Raw genomic sequence first — 25,882 nt, 5'->3', positions numbered from 1 at the left:
TTGGGTACTCATACCAATGTGTTTTAAACAGAAATAGACCTATTCTAAAAAAACGGATTTTATCAAGTCAAATTCAACACAGGCCATCTTGAACTATCTTATTGAAACGAGTATAAAATGTACTACGGTTACTTGACAAAAAGACCAATCGTTCGAAGAATAACACTTATGTCGTTAAGTGCTTCATAAAATCACAGACCGAGCTCTGCAGCGTTTGAGTCAGTTTCCATATGCTCTGGTGTCTTCCAAACTTACGGCCGACGCGGAAATCGCCCGCTGTAACTTTTTCTTGACAATCTATAGATATCTATATTAGAGTATTTATTGGATTTCCTAAACGGTTTAATTAATCTATTGGCCGTCTATAATCGGCCGACAATGAGCTGGGTCACTATGACTCCCCAAATCTGTTTCAAATTGCATTCACAATTGTCACCATCACGCATGCCTTGGTCGAATGAAACCCATTCAACCGGCTCTTGTGAAGTGGGGTATTTTCTCCGATCGCATTCAGCCTCGGCTGATAAACCCTCCGACGGGCGGATGTGATTTGCGCCCTACAAAGTCAGCGTCGTCAATGATTAACCCGGTCATTACACGCTCGGGCCCACGTTTCTATGTTTAAATTATGTCGCGGAATTTCCATCAAGTATACAGGTGTTCGCCAACGCGGCGCCAAAATCCTTTGATGTTGCCGGCATTTTGTATATATTTTAGGGGTCGTCTATAAGATTCGCATTTAGCAGACTGCGAAATTCCCTTTCCTCGTCGCCTTGTTATCTTCCCAAACATTTTTGGTACCATATCACGTTGGAGAGTTGTTCCCTAACTTCAAATCCTATTTCGCCATGGTTTTCGATCGCACGTGGTACGGCAGCGCATAAATTGTCTTCTTTTGAAAGTGCTAGTCATTTAACAAGCAATGCATATATCTGGTCACTTGCTACAAAATCTCGGGTGCACCAAATTCTAGAGAAATTGAGTTTCCTTTTCATCACTATAGAAACCAGACTTGCGTTTTATCATTTGACTTATAGCTAAATAGTACGAGACTATGCATATGGATTCAAATTGTAGGTGTAAACATGACTGCATGTCTACGGGTCGCTCCTTGTCGTGTCTACGGGCCGTTTCCCTCGGCACATATGGTAGGTTCAACCCGGGGTCTCCAAACGTGTCAAAGTAGAGATATATCATACCTTCAGTCAATTACTCGGGTAATTACGAAGCAATACAAACACAGCGTCTGTGTGCAATCCTCTGTTCGATCCCCACACCTGTGTAAACTCAGACTGGCCTGTTATAGAACAATTATGTACAAATCTCCGCTAATCGCCACAATAAATAAAAATATCTATTATTCACGGATTACTGGGTACTTCGTGAACGGCGGACAGTTTTGAAGGTGTGAAAAACTACATTTTGGGTGGGGCGTCCGTCGTGTAGAGTGTGGGTCTTTGCCGAGTTTGATTGAAGACTATTGGATTGTGGTTTTTGCGTTTCTTTGGGTGTGTGTACAGGGACAATGGTCTTCACACGGACCAAGAGGAGTTTGATTAATTACGCGTCCGGTAATACGATAATGTCCTTTTCACGGCGTGTTTTGGTCGCTCGGTTGAAAATGACATTACCTGTGACTAGACGGCCCGAATCTCAGGTGTGAACTGGAAAAAATCGATTCGAATTGTTCGGAAATAGCGGAAACAACACTGAGCGGCGTGGCCAACGAAACGACGCTGAAACGTGCCCGAAGTCACTAACGATACCGTTTCCCTTCCGTTCTGGATCAAACAACCGCGAACCGTGTTCGATTGTGGCCCTTTTCACACCTCTGTGCTATTTCAAGTTGTTTGCTTGTTTCATTTGCAGAAGAGCACAAATCGGTAGGTGACAAAACGAGATATTGGGTAATTTTGCTATCTGACAAACACCAAATAGATGCCCCGTCAAAGAGCTAATTGAACTCACTGCTTACTCTATCAAACTGAGCCAGTTAAAACACAATGTCCCCAAAACAGATTGTCATTGTGACAAACGTCAACAATCGCGAAGGGACGGTCCTTTACTGACAGTCAAGTCTTATTTGATGTTACTTCGATAACCTTTCACCGAGTGAGCTTTCTGCTTTAGGAATAAAATAGAGAAATATCCCAAACAAATGATTTAAGACAGAATTGAAAATCGACAAAAATTTTACTTGTTTAATATTTCGATTGATACTATTTAGGTTCGGCTATCTCCAGTTTGGTTACAAAATTTCCCATATTTTAATAAACACTCCGATGACACTCCGATTTCGTCAATGTCTCTAGGAATAGACAGAGAGATATATACGATGGGACGACTTGTAAGATTTCAGGTGCATTCAGATTTAATGCTGCAAACAGTCATATGCAGGACCAGCTTGCCACCTTTTCAATCTTGAAGTACAAGAATAAACTAGTCCACCAATTCTTGACTTGGCGGTGATTTCAGTTCAAGCACCAGTCGCAGTCTTCAGTCAATGAAAATCACGTGATCCGCATCAGTATGTCTTGCTTTCAACCGATGCTCAGTTTTGTTTTAGAAATGACATGATAATGAACTCATCTAAAAACCGCAGAAAAGAATGTTTCGTATTTACTCTGAGAAACATTCACCGCGATAGAGAACTTTGAAAAAGAGAACTTCACCGTGACGATAGAAAACATCCCAATTGTCCCATGATGCATCATCGCGCGGACTCGTCGAGCTCTATGATTCAACAAAAAATATAATTTTCAAGTCGTTATCGGTGACGTCATGTAGAGACCGTCTTATCTATCAAGGGATTCCTAAACGTTATGTGAATGAATTATTCTAACGACTGCTGTCTTTAAAACTCTCATCTCCGATGCATTTTGAAAACGGCCTAGATGGGAACTCCATGTACGCAGTGATTTTTTTTCTCCCCCACAAAGTTAATTTGCAATTATTTGACTGAGCTATCTCGGGTACATAACACCATCGTCCCCCGACATCCTAGAAAACTTTAACAGATACCGTCACGAGGAAGCTCCAAAACGATAATTTATTCTCGACATCTTCGAAAAAAAAATTATATATATAGCAAAAAAATATGTTTGTGTTGTATTTGGAATTATTGACGGAATCCCGGGATTACAAATGTCAGGTGGAATGCAGGATTGATGGAAAGATGGTTATAGTTTCAGTCATTTATAAAGATAACGCAGATCAAACGTGACTCGAAATTGAAAAAAAAAGTACAAAGTGTTGCCGGATGATGACCTCAGACTGTTTCTCAGAGAGGATCATGGTTACATCCTTCCCCTTCAGCAACTTGGAAAACGACTACGTCTTAAAGGGAGTGAAGAAGAATGTTCAAAGTCTTGACGAGGCCATCAATGCAAGAATCACGTGTACGGTCTACAAACCGAGGTGGGAGAAAGGCATATTCACCGTATGTGCTATGATCGTTCTAGTTTTTATTGAATGTTTTGGCAACTTTAACTCAGTATGTTTAATAAAATAACGTATATGATCAATACATGTATGAGAGATGATTTATTTTACATGTAATTTGGGATACATTGGAATAGGTGCAGCTAAAATGTGTTAATCCTTGCATCGCGGTTTAAGTACTAAGTTGGTCGCCTATACTATTCTGGTAGTACTATAGATCAGCGAGTGGACATGTTGCCAATACAGATGGGCGTCTACGCCATGGCCCCATCCCGCAGTCAGCCTTCCTCCATCACATAGCTGATGACGTAACACATACAATCCCTACATACCTGTCGAAGCCACAGCCCCTGATAGCTGATACCGTGTGCTACCTCCATGCTGATTGATAGTACAGCCAGCGATGGTGGATAGTGGTGGCCACTCTATGCGAGGCTCCGTCAAGTGCGCTTCCAATCCAATCTTCGTATGAGTCACATAGCAACAAATGGCCATTAAACTCACACATCGTACTCGTTAAGGGATTAAGCTTCTTGACTTAATTGTGGTAATAACCGTGCAGGAGGACATGAAATGGTGCCGGGGTTAGAGTTCATCGACTGTGTATACCCTGCCCCGGATATCAGTTTGATACGACCTCTAGTATCGACGCGGGTGTCATAAAGAGCGGTACTGATAGCGACCTTATCACACACATTCACACCTCGCCTATTGTCGGGTCAGTGCTTCAACAATCTTCGACTAATAGTTTTGTAATCGTCGGTCTGATAAATTAGCCCAATACTGTGTACTCCCTCACTAAGCCTATTCAAACAGGCGAATATCACTCATTTTTATCTGTATTGGCCAGGGTCCAGGAGATAGGGTTAATCCGACAAATCACTGCGTACCAGGCCAGAAATTTCAAGCATCGGCTGTGCCTGCCACCGATGTTCATATGATACACCCGAACATGCTTCCGAATCTTACTCTACAAACGGTATGTGATATTTCACTTTGAGGGACGCCACAAAGACACGGGACAATAACGCTTATCAGAACAGTTTTGGCGGTGTGTTCACCGCGGTTAAAATCACGTCAGGTCTCAGATTGAGCTCGCGTTTTGGTGTCGGCTGTGGGCTCTGAGCAACTCTCCGGGAACAGTAGTCGTGGTAGGACGCACAGAAAAAAACAGTCTCCACACCTCGGCACAACAACCGCCCGTGCATTGCTCTCCCGTCTCTGTATAGTCGGGGATAGTCATACTGTACTTTTTTTGCAGACGGAAACCGGGCAATAAATCAACATCTTAAAATTTTCGACTGTGGTTGTCTTGAGTCAAATTGGACATGGGTTAATCCCGCAGGTCACTAAGTATTAGTGGAACATCACAATTTGTCAGATTGAGTAATGGCAGAGATTAGCTTAATCGTTTTATTGATCTATATTAGCGAAGCAACAAGTTTCTAAATAGAGTTCCACTCACACAGACGCTCGCAGGCAGCGAGTCCATCTTCGCGGGTTGTTTTGTTTTGAGTTGTTGTCTGCTGTGAGTGTGCAACGGAGAATGCGGCGAAGGCGACTGACAAGTCTCTGTACACGGAAGAGCAGGTGATGAGCCGTGATCACACTTAGTGTATACTATAGATCAGAGAGAGATAATCGTTGTCACCATGGGAACAAGCCAGGCCGAATGCTGTTGATAATGAAAGTAATAGAGATATGATAGGACCACAAACGGTTGGTGGTAACGCGGATACCGATGAACCAGGTGTCGTCGGAAGCGACCCTGATCGCGAAATGTACATCTTGTACATGACAACTGGCCTGCACGGAAACACAACAGGCAATATAAAGCTTACAAACAAACGATAATGCTGGACGAGCAAATGTGAGTTTGTTGTTAGTGAATGAGTCGCCAAGATTTTCTAAACGCTAGATCGACGAAATATGGCTCGACTAAGAATATCGGTGAAATGCACCGGACTCAGTGTGTGATAAAGAAACTATACTAAAAGCGATAAAGTATGAGCCCCATGTATAGTTTGGGGATGGCTTTTATCAAAATATTGGGAATTGATAGAGACGTTGAAACTAAAATAGATTTGTCCAAACACAACTAGAGATAAAAATGACAAATGAGGTGGTTGTGTTTGAAAAAGGATCGTTCCGAAAGATGTGACAAAAAATGCAAATGATCGACGTTGCAATACCGCCAAAATGTTTTCAACTATTACTTCGCTCAAATTACCAATTCATGCAAACTTGGAATCGTCTGGAAAAAAGAATATTTCGACAGGTAAAAAGCACGCAAGTTTACAAGGCTTTTAATATTGGGCTCAAAAAATACTGAATTCAATACACTGTAAGTGCGAAGATAAATTCCAACATTGTTCGTGAGCACGGTGGTCCAATCATTGTAAACGTTTTTGAGATGTTAGGTTTTGTACGTTTTTATTTAAAAAAATAATCTGGAAAAAAAAGACTACAAAAAAAGTGGTTATTTCAAGGTTTTCACAATGATTTCTAATATTCAAATATTGAGGAACCTGATCGGCGCTGTCGAACTAATAACGGGTTCTGGTTGGTGGAAACGCGGTGATTTTTCGTCGCAGTATCACGGCTGTCCGCATGAGCGGAATGCTATCGATCCCTTGAAAATGACGATTTAACGTGACAGCTCTAACCATATCTCGGATTTTAGGTTTTGACAAGGACAGATGACAAAAGTTTAATCACATACGCTGGATATCAAAAACGAGAGAGAGAGAGAGAGAGAGAGAGAGAGAGAGAGAGAGAGAGAGAGAGAGAGAGAGAGAGAGAGAGAGAGAGAGAGAGAGAGAGAGAGAGAGAGAGAGAGAGAGAGAGAGAGCAGGTAGGTTACAGTGTGTGGGAACAAGATATCATCTATACCTACATCGTTCAGTCAAGGATGTTATCTTGATCCATAAACATAGAATATACAGTACAGTATACGTTTAATAGTTTCAACAAAAAAATCAAAAATGAAAAAAAAACATTGCGAAATTTCACGAGAAAAGGCCTTGTGGTAATTTATAAACTACGGAAAGATTGAAACAAAGTGATTTGATTTTTTCGATTCGAAACCTTTCGAGATCAGAAAACTGTACAAGAGAATCCAAAGAATAATTAATACCATTAATACTATATCATCAATCTTCACAGGGCGCATGTCAAAATTAACCACAATATTAAAATGAAGTTATGCGTAAACAATCATCCCAAGTCGTGAAAATTCACTGGAATTTTGATTACGTTAAAAAATAAATTTCCCGCTCCAGGAATCTAAAAAGGTAAGTCAAATTTCAGCGGTCGCAGGTGCACGAGCCAAAATAATCAAGCAAAATGCCTGTAAAGTTGTAAAATGTCGATTTTGTCGGGAATTACGGTCATCTGCGGTAGTTAAGTATCGGTCGGGCTGTAATTATTATTAGTCAAATTGTCGATTCATGGGCCATACCTGAACATTTATCAATGCTGGATAGCAAAGTCGGTTGCATACTCGCATGAAAGCGATTGCTAATCTGTGGCGGGCTTGCCATGACGACTGGCCAGCTGGATGGTAAGGCTTGAATTGTCTTCCTCGAACATGCCTGGGTCGTCCTGACACCCCGCTCGCGTGAACAAACCCCAAGACTGACAAAAGACAACCCGCCTCACCAACAGCTCATTGAAAGCTGTGTCGCCAATTCATTATCTTTGATCGCCCATGCTTTGAGTATAATTCGAGCGACAAACAAGGGGCCTCCAGAATTTAATAAAGATGACTGCACAACGGCGGAATTTGATTTGTTTTCGGATTCTAAATCGGATGGAGATGACAAAAGTGGGATTTTTTCGTATCACTGTTTTATTTCAAAGGGTGGTCGTAACATATGGGCGCATTATAAGTTTGTTTTTTTATTGCAATTTTGCTTGGATATTCTTTGAAATTGTGAAGCGTGAAAAGTGCACGAACTAGGGAGTCCTGACCACGATTGTTCTGGGTATGGTATTCGTTCATCAAAGACGCTTTTTGAATGTTTTAACGGCGTCATTGTCGGTTTCAAATCATGAAATTCGCTTATGCGGACCGAAATTGACGTGTTAGAAATTAGCATGACCAATTCTAAATTTCCGACATATTTTCATTGCCAAGTCTAAAACACACTTTGATTATTGACAGCACCAGTAATGCCAAAGTAAATGTAATCGAGGCATTTATATTGAGACGTAAACCTTCCATATGAGAAACAGTTAAGCGTCGACAATATTATTAAAAACACACACCTCACAACTGAAATATTGCATTTCGTAAATATTTATTTATTTGTTCACGACAAAAATAGTCTGTCTTCGTGACAAGGAATGCTTCAACGGGAAGAAATGACATTTGAGAAAAAAAACCGGGAAATGGACTGGACTGGTGCCGATATGACACGCAGGTCAAATAGCCTTTACAACACGTTTTTGGTAAGTGCAGAAATATACAAGCCAAGTGGTCGGGGTGTATTTGAAGTTAACATTGCAACTTGAACATGTCGTTGAAGAAAACAAATTTTGTTGATGAAAGCAACACTCGTCTCAGTCAGTGGCGACAGCGTTGAAGAAACTAACAACATGAAATATAATCCCCCTTTGAAACCCTTTGAAACCTTTGAAAATTTACACACTGCGAGGACGTTGGTATCAATAGCTTGTCCTCTTGTACTCTGCAATTAAAGCGAGGAGCCACAAACCATGATATCTACATGACCTAACTTGAACTTGATCGTAGATGGGCAGCCAAAGTCACCTACTGGTCTTTAAATCGAATTGTGACTGGAGCTTTTTTCTCAGCAGTGTTGCCACACGTGTTAAAAAAGCAACAACCATCGTTAAATAGCCAAACGAAGTGAAATTACGCGAGAAAATTTCATGTGTCGATAAGATTAAAGTGACATTTAAGTACATTGTATCTGGCTTCTTTGGTTTATAACAAAGGGACCTCGTCTTAAAGAAATTTGATCCATCATCTCAAGTATTAAATCACGGAAGCACATTTCTCTTCAATTAAAAGAAGTAAGACAATCAAGGAAAAATTCCTGTATTGGACCACTTTCATAATGTCGTTCTTAGGTTTAATTTGCGCAAAGCAGATTGGTTATCATTTCAAGTGGGGCCAGTTCGTAAAACGGTAAGGCAGCTTCTAAAAGGGCTGCCTTGGTCGATGGACGAATCCCATGAAGAGAAAAATCATGCTAAATTTTGATCGGGTGATTCTGTTTTTCAGAGACAACACTGTTGTGTAAATGAAGAAAATTTTGTCTAGACACCCTGTGATAAATGAATCGATTGGTGGTGGCACTGTCAGCAGTCTACTACCTGAGGTGAGTGGTAAAGGAGGAAAAGAAACAAAACAAAAAAATAAACAACAAACAGAAAACTTAAACAAGTCTAGATTGATTGATCTTGTAGCTAATTTGCCGTATACAGTCACATATGATGACCCCTTACCAGTGAAAGATAAAAAGTACTCCAAACAATAACGAAAGGCGGTCTGAAGTTGTGCAGAATAAAATTTGGAAGAAATAAAGCGACTTAATTTGCACACTACTGTCGGCCAGCGTGACTTTTTGGCGGGATTCGAGTGTAGAACTCACTTGTCTGTTTTCATTGAGCAATACAATGTTCGTTAGTTACGACTGGTTTACATTTAAGAGAGAGATCGGTATAAATTATTCGGGTTTTGTTTTCAAATGAAGAACACTTTAACAATTGATCACACATGATTCTCCCAGGGTTCTCTTCCAAAACGTAGCTCGTAAATTACAGATGATTCAATGTTGACAAAAAGGATTTTTATTTCAAAAGAACGGCATCAAAATCAAGTGACAACGTATTCGTAGCTGGATTTCGACGCGGCGCTCTGCGGCCCCATCATTGGAAGTCGCCATTTCAGTTTATCTACGAGTTGATGGCTTTACTCATTCACTCGAGAATTGTACCATCAAACTTGACTGTAATCGCTAGGACAGTCATGATAATTCATGCACATCATTGACCCATATCAAAAGAAATGTACAAAGTCCGTTAGCCGTATCCGTGGAAACCGAGAAGTTCGCAGAAGACGAACCCCTAACAACGTGACCGAAGATGAAATGATATTTGTCCAAATCGGAAAACGGTCGTTACATGCTTATTAAAAATACATCGATTTCTTCCAATACATCAACTTGAGAAATGTCACAATGTTAAATAAACCGGGGCTTGCCCGGTCCGTCCGGAATCATCAGTAATTGCGCTTGGACAGATAATAGATGCAGGCTCACGTACTACAATCACAGTAATTAAGTCATTGTTTATTCTGAGTGTATTTAGCGACCATCTAGAATGCAAACAGCAGAAAACGAGTTCTAATGAATGGAAATAAACACGTTAATGGAGCAATTGACATTAGTAATGTAACTTTCTCATACATTTCTCCATTCGTCCGCTGAGCTTTCGACGGAAATCAACATGCAGTCTCTGAAGTATTCTATGCCAACTGCGCACCAGCGATTCTGTTAGTTGAACAACACCCCTTTTGAAGTTATCTTATAAAAAATTTAGCCCGTTTCATTTCACAAAGACAAAAATTAAAATATTAACGTTTTACCGTTATATATTTTTATATATATTAAAATTTATTTCCTAATAAATTGTCCCTCTTTCTGATCGTAAAGACATAATAAAGATTCCAGTAGCAAAAGGAACCTTTCTAGCGGAGGGGCGCGTTTCATGACTGGAATCCCCTCCGACGCAGACCGTGGAAGCATGAGCAAACTCTCCCAGAAAGAGTGAAGTACATATGTACTCGGCTCCAGCTCCGCGGAGATGTACACGGTGTGTGAACATTAATAGATCAGTCGAATGAGACTGTTCAAACTCAGATACAGAAAGTACCCAGCATCAGGACATATTAATAAAACATCAATGCGGGGAGGAAATGCAGTGGACCTGTACAGGCAGTAAAAGTACTAAGGAAGTGCCGGTTGATCGCCACAGACGACGCGGTACTTCTATACGGACACGGATTTTTACGACAGACATGGGGTTACAGTACCTATGCACACACATTGAAGGCCTGGGCACGGCCGCGGTCAAATCCCTACGTGTCTCTTTCATAAAGTCTGTGTCGTTCTCATCACGTGCTTCGTTCAAGTTTGTCCATTTCTGTATTTTTTTGCGTCTCAGCCGAGAGGAAGTCATGGTCCGAATTCACGTGACAGTACTCATCGGGGAAAGGGACATCATCCTCGAAAGAATTGTCCATGTCTTGACTGTCGTCCATTTCATCGGAGTCCGGCTGGTCGTCGATGTCGTCTGTCGTTTCAACATCGATTTCACTTTCTCTGCACTCTGTCGAGTCTCTTTCGTGATTGTTGTGTAAATTTTTCTGGTTTTCCTTCGCCTCGACGGCTTTCTTACTTCTCTTCCATTTCATTCGCCTGTTCTGAAACCAGATTTTCACCTGTGATTGAAAAAAAAAAATACAGAGGGTTTATTAGACAGGGGGAAGAAAAACGGCTGAAGAGGTGTTGTTTCCGTCAGAGAGAGAGAGAGAGAGAGAGAGAGAGAGAGAGAGAGAGAGAGAGAGAGAGAGAGAGAGAGAGAGAGAGAGAGAGAGGGAGAGAGAGAGAGAGAGAGAGAGAGAGAGAGAGAGAGAGAGAGAGGAGAGAGAGAGAGAGAGAGAGAGAGAGAGAGAGAGAGAGAGAGAGAGAGAGAGATACACAGAGGGGAGGGAGATTGACACAAAGCAATAAGAAAGAGGGGAAGGGAGAAAGAAAGAGGGAGAGAAAGTGAGAGCGTGATGTATGATTAAGAGAGGGGCGTGATTGGCAGTGTATTCAGTTTACATTAATAGAGACGAGTTATGTTTACCCAGGAAATTTAACACGCGAGACAAACGATTATTCTGCACTTTTGATAATTTCTCTTGTGTTTGATTAGCCCAAAACAGCATGATTTCTAATCCATTCTTATTAGCCAAAACCAGTATTAATGTGTTCCCGTCTATTGCGACACGCTCTGAAAGTCATATCATATGCCCCCATAAATGCCCATTCGGATGGCTGACACGAGGCCCGTAAAACGGCGCCCAACCTTTAATCGCAGAGTCACACATGAACGAAAAGGTAATTTTATAAATTTCCAGGGTTGAAGATATAATCGTTACATTTTGCCATAATTGAAATTTTTAATCAAAGTTTGATAACAGCTCAGATGTAAATTACGTCACGGGTCATAAATTTCTGATTTTGATCATTTGATCAGATCACTGACATCACTCCTGCAATCGCCCCAACCCGAAGCTTACACTTAACCCGGCTTATTTCCTTGAACTCGTTTTTATCACTCTTCCACACTCTTCCTTCGTTCAAAAAAAAATGTTCTACTGCCTCCCCTCCTAAAATGTGATGTGATTAATTTCGATGACGTAAGTTTTTACGTCATACCTGCGTTTCTGTGAGCATCAGGGACGTCGCTACTTCAAATCGTTTCGGTCGGGAGAGGTACTTGTTCTTGCGGAACTGGTTTTCCAATTCGAGCAACTGCTGGCTTGTGAACGCCGTGCGGGGCCTTCGAGTCTTTCCTAGCAGATTCGGCTGGTGCTGCCCTGGAATGAGAAAAAATCAGATAATGCATTAAAAGAGTGGTTGAAATATTAGAGACACCGCGAAATTTGATATGACAACGTGTTTAAAGTCTTCCGCGCCATCTGTCGGTTGTGACACCGTACAAGACCACGTGGTACATCGACGTAAGTGATCTTCTACTGAGTCTAAAAATAACAAACAAACAAACAAAGAACAAACAAACAAACAAACAAACAAACAAACAGTATGAGAAAGTATGGAAATTCACTGTCGTAGTGACTTCACGATATCGAAGGAGTGTTTGTTGATGGGCGGGTCAGTCAGTTTGAAACAAACATTTGTCATCCAATGGCGAAAATAAAGGTAAACCGTACAGCGTCGTAAAAATGTCGAATTAACAGTTAATTTGACAAGTCTATCATTTTTTCAAAAATGATGTATCAGCCAGCCGAGGTGTCACCTCTTCATGACAGATTTGTAATTTATACAAAATACATTCATAAATCGCGTCACGAAACCCTCAGATCTTCGAAACGAACGACGTAGATATGCTCACTTATAAAAAATTCTAAAATAATTTGACACAAACATCATCATCATGTTTTCCTTGCCAACAGTTCAAAGCCTGTTGTCAACATGTCCACAGTGACAGCTAAAGCCATACACACCGAAAAATACAATAACAACTGAGTATTGCTTTAAAATATTGTCTATCTCGGATAGGAACATTTCTGCAATGGCATATGTAATATGTGGTACAATGCTTGGATTTTAGTTTTTCGTAAAACGTGAAATACGGGACAGTAAAGAATCTAGCGTAACGAAAAACTTCTATGAAAACTATGATTCTTGACAAGAAATTGTAATTGAGCAGATTTCAATTGAAGCGGGAATAACCCGTGATTTCACTTGTCTGTAAAGAGTCGAAACAGCCTCGTATCGATCGTGGCGTGGTACGTTCGTCTAGCAAATGGATCTAATAGGCGAGATGAGTTTCCTATACAGCCAATTGCTCGAAATATTATCACAATTAGGGTGAGTGTTAAAACAGAATTACCATCGATATCCGGGTTAGAGCTCTTTTGTTTTTATTTCCACAAACGTACCAGGAGCAGCAGCTGCTCTCTAATTGACGGGCCTCACAACAATTTCACCCCGGGTACACAGAAAACGATATTGTTCGTTCAAAACGAATCAGTACCCGGACGTTTTACAATGTTTACCGCCTGGTGCAGTGAATGCCCACGCTATTTAAACGGTCCATTTATCCCGACTTAATTCGCGTGATTTGCCTTTCCCAGAGCGGCCCGAGGCGTGTTGGTGCTATTATTTTAATGAAGAAATCAATGTTATTAATTAAAGCGAGAGGGTAAAACATCTCCAGTCAAGTGGTCCTGCAGAGAAAAAACAGCCACCAGGGGGATTGACCCGATCTAGACTCTATAGAATTGGATTTCAGCTAGAAATAACATCCATGTTTTCAAAATGAAACAGTTATTTTGCCTTGAAGTCCTCTCCACTCTGGCTGAAAAAAATCAACAAAGCTTAAACAAGCTTCTGCTTTTTAGTTATGAATGCGGTTATTTGCATTTTCGCAAAAAAAAATTGCATTTCTGCTTATGGTTTCATGGTTGAGAAACTCGATACATAAACTCTGGCAATCAAAGCGAATGGAACGTGTTCGGTGAGATATATCAACATTTTTCGGCGACACTGCTCGACGTGAGCTAATGCGAGCTTAAACATCGCAGATCCGCGAATCGCCATAATTTTAAGTGCGTATATGATTTAAGGCAAAATTACAGCGTGGCTCTTTGCAGCGTCACGTCGAGCCGTTGACAAGTCTGACTGCTCAAAATTCTACGTAAGGAACACCACAAATGATGGGGGGGGGGGTCGAGGCCCTTACTGGTGGGGGAATTCCCCTCTCCCTCTGTGGGAACTGTCAAATAATCTAAATAGTTTTCAAGGGGGCGGAGGATTTGGGAGATCGTCTCCAAGATGTATAGTGACGGCTAACGTAGGGTAGCGATGAAGCATGTTTATTGGTACTATCATCTCGTGTGTATCTGTCTCGGAATGGTAAAGTGAGACACATGTACAAATCTGATCTCTATAAAGGCGGGCGGAACAGGAAAAATTAAGATTTTTACATCCTGACATATGCGAGCTAGAAAGTTAGCTGTTGACCCGAACATTGATCATGATCAGGCAGATAACGAAAGCAATTCACTCTTGGCCCGGGGCGAAACCCATCTAGAAGTTGCCAGCCAGCGACTGGGATTGGGCAGACTGGGGAGCCGTAAGTGAAAGGCCCCTTTATACATGATTAAAACGGCATTTGAAGTGCATTGATGGGAGGGGCTCCGTTTAATCGCTGTAATTGAAAAGAGCAACACGCAAAATGGAGTGTGCCATGCGGCGAATAGAAGAAACGCTCAAGTGTCTCGCTTCTTGCTTTTATTTTTTTTCCGGATCAAGGAAAGTGCAAGCTCCCTTCATATCAGCGAAAGAATGAAAAAATCACCACTTCTCAGTTGCAACCGCCTAATGACAACACTCACCGGATGAGTTAGACTAGCTCATGAAAACTTACAAGCGATGTTATATGCAATACTTAAAATTATGAAGACTATCTTTCCTACTGAATATTTCAAAGACACGATACGTCCCGGATTTTAATTTCAAGGGAGACCTTCGCCAATTTGATACGCTTATTTACTATCGCGGGGAAACCGTGGCAGAAAAGATGTGCGATTATGAAATTAAATTCCAGATTGGATCTCACAGCGTGCTTCACGAATCCGTCTAAACTGATAGAAGTTAACCGTGTACCGCGTCATATCTTTCATGGTTTCCGAACAAACATACCCACTCAGATTCTATATTACAAAATTAACGGCTATGGTAATAAAATACGGGTGCAAATCACGGCTATGAATTCACTGTCTTGTTCATTTGGCACGAATAAAAAAAACTTCAAACACACACGGAACAATCAGCCAAGCTATGAGTAATAATGTCCACTACAAACATCGATCGAAATCTACAACAGGGCTGTTCATTTCCAATTACGTCTACTCCGAAATAAAATGTACATTTAATGAAATTTCCCATCCATATAATTTCCTCCGATGTTGTTTAAAGCTCCATCCAATCTCATAATGGTCTTAATAGGCAAACAAATTTTTCTCCAAGCCGAAAGGCGAACTCGGTTCAATATGAATCGCATGTTGTTTTTCTTTCCCCTATAATCTAATTTTCGACCGACTGCTATTTTCTGGACACTTTTACCGACCAATCCAATCATTTAATGCCCTAATCAGTCAACATGAAAGTCTTTTTAAACACGGTTGATCATTTTGGGTTTTGCCTGCTACGCCTTGTATAGCATACTCCCGGGGGATGAGTTTTCTCCACAGTGTATGGTATTAATCAGTGCTGGCGTGTATGTTTCACAACCCAATGCGCATTTCAATCGAAGCCTTAACTTAATTAAGATAGCCTCAATCGTACTTTTGAATTGGTCCCGACATTTCGAATTATCTCCATTGGACGCAACAGACCCATCGATTACGGGGAATTAGCGCACGGCTCAATCTCTCAAGTAAGCAATGTATCGGCACTGAAATTAAAACCCTTTTCACGACTGTTCAACGTCAAACAACGGTGGTGACAGAAAAGACTGATCCCGGAAGGAAAAAAAAATAACACGAAACTTGCGTGCGGCAGGCTGCCGCGCACAGGTCAACCCCAGGGGTGGCTCGCACTCAGAGGAAACTGACCGATGAAAGTCATCACGCAGACGAGCTTCACAATAAGAGAGCGTTAGAGTTTCCCCACTTAGCGTGATTTGTAATTTGTACGCGAGCACACGCGTGCGATACTTCGGCCCCGTGCGTGAATTGACGCCGTGGTGCACTGCACCAATTAATACACCAGTCCCCATTCAGTGACTATGCAAGGGATCGCACACAATCACGAAAACACAGTAACGGAAAACCTCTTTTCAAGAAAGACGCACTCAATTTAAACCGACCAATAATTACTTAAATTCAGAGTGTGGGATTTCTAATGCGATAACGTGCAATGTGCTTAAGCTATCATTATCCTGACGTGTTGAATTACGGACGCGGGTTGTGTGAAGTTTGACTTGAAAAGTAAAATAGGGACGCAGGAAACGGAAACCACTACCTCCTCCCTTGGTGACTTGCAATAATAGAGTCGTCTTTTAATAAAAAGCGAGTTTACCGTTAGATGAATGGTTATAATTGCCTTTGGAAGTGCATAATGTTTGTTCAGAAAAATTTAATTTTGGGATAGTAGTGTAAATTTCTGCTTTCGTTTGCATGTATGTATGTATGTATGTATGTATGTATGTCTGTCTGTCTGTCTGTCTGTCTGTCTGTCTGTATGTATGTATGTATGTATGTATGTATGTGTGTGTGTGTATGTATGTATGTATGTATGTATGTATGTATGTATGTATGTATGTATGTATGTATGTATGTATGTGTGTATGTATGTATGCACCTGACCCTCTGTATATGCGTATAAGTCAATTCAATTACACCTCAAACTTACATGTGCACACCTGTGCTAAATGAATTCGCACAGTTCCCCCAAGCATAAATCCCTGGACAGATATGTCTATTTCTCCTTCCTTTCTTTCTTTCGTCCATCAAACAACCTACCAACCCGGCATAGCCTCTGAGATTTTTCAAAGTAATTGATACTCGAAGCTCTAAAATCAGTCCTCTTTGCCGCAGACGAAATGAAGACCTAAGCGATAGGGCGATTAAATTAAATTATGAAATTAACAATGATAAAAAGCTGCTAATGAAATAAATAAACCGGCCAATCTGAATCGATATCGTCCAATAGAAACATTAGGTAACGCAATGACAGTTGAAAGTGTCCGCCTTCGATATTTTCCCTTTATGCCGCCATCCGAAGTCGGCGCCAGCGGTTTTTCCAAATCGTTATCGCCACCGGCGAAGCAACGGTACGCAATTACTTACACCAGCTCGTAAAGTCCGAATTTCTAATATTTCATATACGAGATTTTTTCCCCTTCATCGGAACGGTTTATTCGATTGGGTCGAGAACCGTGAAAGCGTTATCATTACGGGGGATTTTTCGCTTCGATAAATTTCTATGGGATGTTGTATTTGGCTTTCGTATCAGCCACTCGGCTTGTCTGTGTTCAATGGCGTTTTACTGCATCGATAGAGAGAGTTGAAATTGGCGACTAATCTTCCTAATGTAACAAATTTTCATCAGACGGGTGCGTTTAACATGATTAAGGCCACTTCACTTAGCCGTCTCGGTGACATCGATAGCCAATCCCAGACTACTTTTCCCAGTCATCCTGGGCTGGCATTCATATTCATATAAAAAATGCCTGCAGATTGCTTGCAAATCGGAGGAGCATCGCGGTGTCAGTTTCTGCGGCGATTACATCAGCACCGAGGTTGTAATCAACAACGATGACCAATTACTCAGTACGGTCTCAGTAACAAAATAAAGCTGGGAATTAAGGACACACCGGACGTGGAACGGTAATGCATACATGAATAAATTCATTCGAAAATATGTTTCAAATACAAATCCTTTTTCCATCATATTTTTCCCCCTCTTGATCAACACATATTAAACGAAAGACCGGGCTTTCCCCTGCCAGTTCTTGTGCTGACTTCGCCCGATGTGATCGGACTCTTGCGACACATGTTAAGGTGGGCCAAAAAGAAACAAAACGCTCTCACTTGAATTGATGGCAAAGTTACGTCAAATTTACAGAAGTGACTGAATTTTCAGGTTTGGCCATTTCAGACGATATTAAAACTTCCCAATTACTGATACTGCAATCTCATTAGGGACTCTCTATTTTTTAATTTCTTCTGGAGGTTGTATTTTTCAACACATGGTCGAAGGTTTTAAGCTTGATGAGCAATCTTGTCGCGTGTCTCTTAATTAGATCAACTCCTTGGTCCGATTCATAGGCTTAAATTTCACTTTAATATCCCAATAATAGAATAATCGCCGACATCCACTCGATCCAATGGGCAGATGTGTACACAATGGTGTTTGATAAGCTCCGATGCGTTGGCTCTCATCCGCACGTTGAAATGAACACGGTGACAGGTAGAGATCATTTTGTCAACAAATTTAACAATTTGTGCTTATTTTCGTTCTTCTAAAACTAAAAAGAAATACCAGATTTTGTAAACGATTGCGGCCTCATTTCACGTGCAATGCGATCCATGGTATATTACGCCGCGCAGCGACGGTATACAAGGGCGAGTGATTTTGAAAACCTACATTGTTTATTAATGGTCGCTAGCGGCAAATTCATCGAAATTTTTTGGTAAAGGTAAATCGTTTCTTTGGAAAAAGATCGCTGCCACGTTTTAAGGTATTCGTCTCGTATTAAACTATCAGCTAATTATGTCAGGTGCCATGAATTACGGCAAGGATAGTCCGTCCGGATCCCGTGTCCGCCACACCATAGCTATGCATTATTGCGCAGTGTACAATTGCATTCTGAAAATGCGCTTGGTGAGCAGTATTAATTCTGATAATTTCGAATATCCTGTGGCCGATAACCATGTCGATCAATAAACCCTAAGTATGTGTCAATGTTAACTTGCCAAAATTGCACAAGTGGTCACATTTTATTGATTTCGAATTCCAGGCGTGCGTGTTCACACTTCGTGCGGGCTTTACAGCTACTTGAGCTGCCGATCCCAAGCCAAAAATGGCGGCTAACATTGGTCATGTCGTTCGGTCTGAAGCCTACGAGTCAAGTTGAATAAACTCATTATGTGTTAAATGTTGTGAATATTGTTTGTTATTAATTAAAAACCGAGTACTTTTCCTCGGCTTCTGTCGGTATTTCGAGCACCGATAAAAAACCGCGTGTACGTGTGTGTGTCTCGCTACCCCTCCTCGATATCACCTACACTACAGCCACAGTGTTTGAAATTCTCAAAGTGGACAAACAAAATTTCAGCCCTCTGATTGGCTCCACACACCTGGACAGTTCTCTGATAGCGGCTGATACCTTATCTGCCAATCGATAGTTAAAAACACTTAAATATCAGACGTACACATAGTTGTGACAATAGTGCTTCAGTGATAGACCTTACATATATATGATTTAGCAACTGCAATGTTGTACAGTTCTCGTCTGGAGGTTGGGTTCAAAGGTCGCGGCGAGCAAATCGTGTGAGAAGGGTAGTTTTTTTGGGATCCCCATCAAAGGCGTTTGTTCTGTTTCTTATCTGATAATTGTGTGACGTTTTCAGATCAGAGGCCAAGTTTTGGAAGTTTGGAATAAAACTTTGTCTACTTCGCGTTCTGAACGACATTTGTCGCGACCAACCACAGGTGTGAAATTCAGACGGTGACCGCAATGCCCTGAAATGTCAAGGTGTAAAATTACAAACGAAATAATAAATTTTGACGTCTATAATGAGATCATTACACTATTTTTCCTTGAATTTCTCTCTTGTCGTCACATAAATTCAAAAATTGGTGAGTTTCTAGGTTGTCGTGATATGTATGTGTATACGGCATATTTTAACGGGTTCGACGATGAGCGGCATAATTCAGGAGGTTTGTGACGACGGTCGTACCCGTACCCAAAACATGATCAATCGGTGTTATCAACGGCGGAAGGTCCGTCGAATTACAACGTGGGAGACTCAAACCAAAACATAATTTTCATTTACTACACGGTCTTTCGTTGCAGATTGTGCAAAGCCTCGCTGTTTTAAATGCTAAATTTCACTGATTATCGGGTTGCAAACGGATTTTCTTGCATTGGCAGCCTTTTCGGCCATGTTCTTGTGATTAAAGAATTATCCTGTAATAATCTTCACATTAAAATAAATTTTGTCGAGAAATACTGCTACAAGAAGCTGTTATTTTAAGTTGGTAAAATAAAAACAAATCGCTTCAAACGGGAAGTTACGGTAGCTTACTCACGTGTTTGGGTCATTGCTGAAATATACATTGTTTACTGAAGCAGAGGCAAGTATATCAATTTTATTTTGGTTGTTTTAAATCGACGTGAATCTGTTTTGTACACCTATTCAGGCCGTCGAGTATCTCCCAGCAAAAGCTACGTCTCGTAACGCGATTTCTCCTCAGTTTGCTAAAACAACTGAAATCGGGTTTTTTTTTTATTTTCACGGGACTGGCTAGCCTTACAATTCAGACCAGTGACGTTTTGAACCCATGCGACTCAAGCGGATATTGTGGGCACTGAACCCGACACCAAGCCGCGACAGACAACTATCTCCCCTCCATGGTTACAACGCCCCAACACCAACCCCACCCAAAGCACCATCGCATATCTCTGGATACTAGATAAACGGCTCGAACTGATCACTTTTGAAAAAAAAAAGCGTGCCCTCTTTATCAGGAATAGCATTCGAGAGGTGGATAAGTTCAGTTAATAAAGGGAATATTAGGGATATACTGGATGTTTGTCCAAGTATTGCGGGCTGTAGAGCGGTAAGAAGGTAGCAAAATCCCCATGTCGCATTATGGGGGACTCGACGCACAAAGGATGTTGTACACCTGGACGTGGTAACTTGGACGACGTTGGTAGGTGATCGGTGGTTCTGCACTGGGGAGACTTTGGCCAGGAAAAGGGGGCTTAGCGCAAAGAATCAATTCAGCCATAGTTTCATATCCAACAAAAGTCCATTGTAACACACAATATTGGAGCATCTGGTCGGAAGCCTTACTCGATTCTCCGCAGGTTCAAACAAACTCTCGTAGCAGCAGACGAGAAAATCTCCTCATAATTATGTAGCCTTCTTTATTCAAACCGCGGAAGTATCCGATCAAATCTGGCCTACTTTTTTCTAAACATGGATTTCCCAAAATCAAAGTCTGCCATAGATGATTGCTTTCCAGTAACATCATATGCGCGTTTTCCTTGGAGACTTGACTGTTTGGTCCCAACAAAACAGTGATCGAAAGGTCACACAATGTCATTTTCTCTAAACGATAGAAATATAATTTCAGCCGTTAATCGTTACTAGTAGTCCGTATTTTTTGTATTTAAAATAATTACAAAATTTCAAATTATGGTCGAATTTTGTTTTTCACAGGTTTTAACTCTAAAACTGTAACAACCACTCTGAATATACATCATTATATCACTACATCCTACAACACGTTAAGATTCCTTCAATTTTGGTCATGTGATATTTTTTATATTACAGATTTTTCTTCAGTGAACGACAACACTCAGAGTAGTAAAATCGCCTGTCTCTGATATATTCAATCAAACTTTTGAACTCTTAGCATTATTACGATAGCTCACTTTAAGCTGTATGCCTAGAAACTTAATCCGCAGACGACAATTTTTAATCGACAACAAAAAAGTGACTGATTTTATGCGCGCGTTCGAGTCAGCTGTCCACAATAATTGTCGTGTTGGTAAAATATCGTCTGGTGAGTTATTCTCAATGGATTCAATTTTAATCAGTGCCCTTCTGACTAACGAGCTTAAACTCGCCCAGTACGTTATGAAAACACGGTTGGATTGCAAAAGCCAAATCGGACTATTGTATAATGAGTACTCGACGAATGGACACGTTAGATGCGCTTTTCACAGTCAATGATTCGATTCTCCAAACTCAATACAATAGAGAATTAAAATCTTAGACTAAATAATTTGCAACTTCTACTAAAGTGACTTTAAATTGAATTATGAATCGCCGGGAAATTAAATTTCTCTTGAAAATTTTGATACGTCTGTGGACAACCATACCGCGTCCAATAATTGCCTTTCTTTTCTGCGAAGCCTTCGATTATTAGATAAAACACTTCCGCTGAGCGACGAAAGCAAGCGGAGGCACATACGGTTCATTATGCTGGCGAGCCCAGCGAAACCGATGCTGCTGGTGTAATCTTTGTGCTAAACCCCCGTACAATGGGCAGTGTTTATATATTTGCAATACTTTAGAGATCGAGCGGTTGAGCAGAAAGGTTATTTTCATTCGGGGGTAAACAGTGAAAAGCTGACTTTACTATCTCTAGCGCTGCCTGTTTGCGCGGCTTTTCACAAATCGGTGTAATGTGAATTGTCTCGAACTAACAGCGTCGGTAAGCGTCGGGAGGCCAGTCCTGTGTGGAAAGCGCTTTTCGCACAATCCCCATGTTTCTCCGAATACATCACCTGCACTCGCTAAGACTCATACCCGCTGTAGCGTACTTTGAAGCCGTTTCTTTTCATATCTACGGTTCAAAACATGTTCTGAGACAAGTTCTTCCACCATAGTTCACAAAATCATAAACGTCGTGTGTGTCTTTGACGCCGAGTTCTCAGTCAGTTCAAAACAAACTGTGGGGCTAGCTCGGGCGGGGTATTTCTTGGTACCTCTGACCTTATGAACAACAGAGGCCAGATACAAAGTCGAGCACTAGTCTGCCAAAATCTTGTTTATTCCCAAAACTCCTGACCACCAGTCCCACCGGGTACACCGTTTTCTGACCGTTTGTGTTTTCCAAGTAAAGCCATCCGACGATGAATGATCAATACTCAGATATTCTTGGAGCAAAATAGACGTGATTTGCCTCCAGTGCTAACGACACGTGCGCTACCGTATCCGCTCAAACTCTTCAATGCAATTATTCTGTTTGGTTACGACGGTCAGGGTTGTTTCAGTGAGCTCTTTCCAATCAAACCTCTTCGTTTCCGACCGGAAATAACAAAATACCACAAAGAATCTACCTTTCACCCTTCAAAGTACACCTAACGCCATACACTATCCGGAAAATTGCAAAATTTACCGAAATTTTAGGCTTCCTTTAGCGCGGGAAAATGGGCAGACGATAATATTCGCCTCGTTGACTTTCTACTTCAAACTGCACTTTACATATACATTGTAATTATTACCAATTTCGTTATTATGACAAATATTGATTGCCAGTTAGGACTGATTCATCGCCCACTTTCGTTTAAGGGAGTAATCACTTTGTCAGAATAGGGAAAAAAGCAAGGACTTTTTTTCAGGGAGAAATATTCTGTAATTGACCTTCAGAAACAAAAACAAGCGCAAATGGCATTGTGAATCTTCCATCGAGGAGTTAATCTCAAAAAAAAACTTTCCGATTTCTAGAGCCATGAGACGGGTATGTACCACGAGAATTGGGCACACTGAAGAAAATATCGCCATGGCCTCGCTAAAAGTCTGATTTTAAACCGCTGCTGGTTTGATTTATGAGATATATCACACCTACAGGAAATTTTATGGCCACGGAGCTGCACCAAGGTAAACTCACGTGACAGGTACATCAAAGCCATACTCCAAACATACAGGAACTCTACGCTTTTTTTTTCTCCCGCCGTCAAATATTCAACATTTTATCGGCCTAATATCAGTGTGTGTACAAAATTTGTCCGGGAGCGACCGTTGGGTTTCTTATGTCCCTCCTGAGAGATTTACCAGAAGCCGTATATCCAAATAAAATACATTTTACACGTCTTTTTTTCTTGTGTTGCGCTTGTAAATGATATACTATTACCGACTAAACTTAAGACTTTGTATATACCGCTCGGAGTGTTATTGATTGTAACATAATCCTATCTGTTACAACTTATACAGATTTTACAGATTCGCCTTCCTTCATCGATTGAATGAACGGTAATTTCATAAATAAGTTCATATGTAACTATTGTTGGCCGCTATTGTTTACAATAAGTCTAATGGTTTGCTCTTTTGTTCGCTGTACATATGCTTGGCATAGAGAAATAGGCACATACTGGCTTAAAAGCCGATGGTTACGGCCAACACAAAGACACACAGATGTATACAGAAAGAGCACAGTCCCTCCACACACGGGGGACTGTGATGAAAGGGACCGTGGCGTTAAAATTTCGAAACATGATCATTTCAGTAAAGTAAGCTCTTTTGACTAAGTTTTTTTACCGGTGTGATATATAATTTCAAATATACTTCAAATTTAAGAGAAGCTGGCCGTATCTTCTGCAGATGGGGGCTGTTTCCGCTGAAGCGTGTTGCGTTGAAAGACAGCCACAAGATATCGCTGCCGTCATTATCGGGATGTCAGTCAACAAAATCTGTAATTATGACCCGCTGATGAAGATTCAATACACTTTATGTCCAGTTATGAGTGCCGAATTTGCTCCCAATGACGTAAAACAGTTCATCGAGTCAACAGTTCACAATTTGAACGCACTGCTAGTAAACAGTCTTAAATATTTCTGCAAGTTGTAAAGCTGTGTTGTGTTTACAAATCTATAATTTGACAGCCCCTTTCTTCCATATGTCAAACAAAGTGAGTCTCGTTTGTCAACACACTGTTAATTTCGTATTGCGAGGTTTTTGGTTGTCGAAGCCAATGTTTAGTGCCACCGGTCTCGGAATATATAGCACCGCATTCACACTTGGACGGGCCATAGATTTTAAGATATATGGGACTCGTGTTTGTCTTTGTTACACCGAAATATGGGTTGCTGAAATATAGGTTGCGAATGTAACAAAAGCAGTGCGTTCCCTTCCTTCGATTTTGGTCAGCAAGAGAAGGTGACGTCCCGGGATACGATGGCCCGTAGTTGGTGAAGTTATCCCGGCGGCAGAATCATGTGGCAGGTGGCAATCATGTTACCGTGTCACACGCGCATCTAAGTTGTTTGAGGATTCAGTTCTCAGGAAAATATTCAAATCACAGTAGTGGAAGTCAACTGTTCGAACAATTTCAAGCCAAAATGTGCCACTCCAGCGATTGATAAGTTATTTTTCGAGGGTATTTTTTACATTTAGACAAAATATCACTTCACAAATTCGTTGAAAGGCAAATTATTCTGGTTGATCGAATTTACAGCCCGCATTGAGAGTAAAATAATATGTATGTTATTTCTGAAAATAACCCTACATACGTTGTGGAGTGCAGTGCATATTTTAAAGTTCGTTTCGATGATTTAACGAAGGATCTGTCTCGCTTTTTTTCAAAATTATTTAAGTAACACACAGCACACATGCAACCGACCAGGACCAATTCCTATAAGTAATATGGCTATTCTCGGCAGGGAGACAAAACAACCTGTTAAGAGAAGAAGGAATGAATGCAAATTTACTGTGATAGACAGAATGCGCGTACCTGTAAATTCAGCTAGTCTTGGTATCATAACGCCTCTGTGTACCCACTCCAGTGGAAGATTGTGAAGACCCTGAGATTTTAACGAAGTGTGATCGGGCGTAGGGTGAAACGCACTGTAGGCCGCGGCAGCGGCGGCGTGAAGTGGGTGTTGAGTATAGATCGGATGACCGTAGATGTTATGGTGCACCATCGGAGTCTGGGTTATCGCCGGCGGGTGGTAGTTCAGCAGACCGGGCTTCGGGACTATGCTACTGGTCATCATCATCGCGCTCGAACGGGGAGGGGACGGCGTCGACATCGTCGGGCTGGCCCGGAGTTTTTCTCCGGGCACGACTCGCAAAGGGCTGGAGCAGGGCGGACTGGAAGCGGTCGGGCTGACGGATTTGGCCTTCACTGGTTCCCGAGCCAACAGTGCATCTATGGTGAACGCTCTGGAGCCCTCCATGTTCAAAACTATCACCCTTCTACGTGGTTGTCGCAAAACTTTCACGTTACACGACAGTGTCAAGGATGGGCTTGCGACGGGAACAGCGTGAAGCTCTAAAAATACCAAGCAAGTGTGTGGAAATAGTATATCTATATAACAAACGCTGTGTCGCATGTTTAATGTGTAATTGTTTAACTCACACTATATTAGTAAGGCGGCTTCTGATTGGCTGTCGCTGGTCGAATCTCATTTATCTATCTAAATATGGCTATAA

At 41.2% G+C, this 25,882-nt stretch overlaps 1 protein-coding gene across 1 annotated transcript; it reads right to left on the bottom strand.

Moving 5' to 3' along the window:
* Positions 1-7,725: 7,725 nt before the first annotated feature.
* On the bottom strand, positions 7,726-25,780 carry LOC139116852 (motor neuron and pancreas homeobox 1-like). The gene is made up of 3 exons (XM_070679561.1): positions 25,182-25,780; positions 11,898-12,058; positions 7,726-10,912 (listed from the first exon to the last, which is right to left on the bottom strand). The coding sequence occupies exons 1-3, from the start codon at positions 25,624-25,626 to the stop codon at positions 10,586-10,588; spliced, it is 933 nt and encodes a 310-aa protein (XP_070535662.1). The 5' UTR covers positions 25,627-25,780; the 3' UTR covers positions 7,726-10,585.
* Positions 25,781-25,882: the final 102 nt, after the last annotated feature.

Source organism: Ptychodera flava, chromosome 18 (genome assembly GCF_041260155.1).
Source record: "Ptychodera flava strain L36383 chromosome 18, AS_Pfla_20210202, whole genome shotgun sequence".
NCBI lineage: Eukaryota > Metazoa > Hemichordata > Enteropneusta > Ptychoderidae > Ptychodera > Ptychodera flava.
Note: the sequence above shows the minus strand (reverse complement) of the source record. Positions and strands in the feature narration are given on the sequence as shown.

What these genes read in the sequence shown, in the direction of transcription:
- LOC139116852 (XM_070679561.1), bottom strand. Translation starts at nt 25,626, where the DNA reads ATGGAGGGCTCCAGAGCGTTCACCATAGATGCACTGTTGGCTCGGGAA. An exon ending in AAGACTAGCTGAATTTACAG is followed by an intron (nt 12,059 to 25,181) that starts GTACGCGCATTC and finishes TTCTCATTCCAG; the next exon opens with GGCAGCACCAGCCGAATCTG. An exon ending in TGATGCTCACAGAAACGCAG is followed by an intron (nt 10,913 to 11,897) that starts GTATGACGTAAA and finishes TTTCAATCACAG; the next exon opens with GTGAAAATCTGGTTTCAGAA.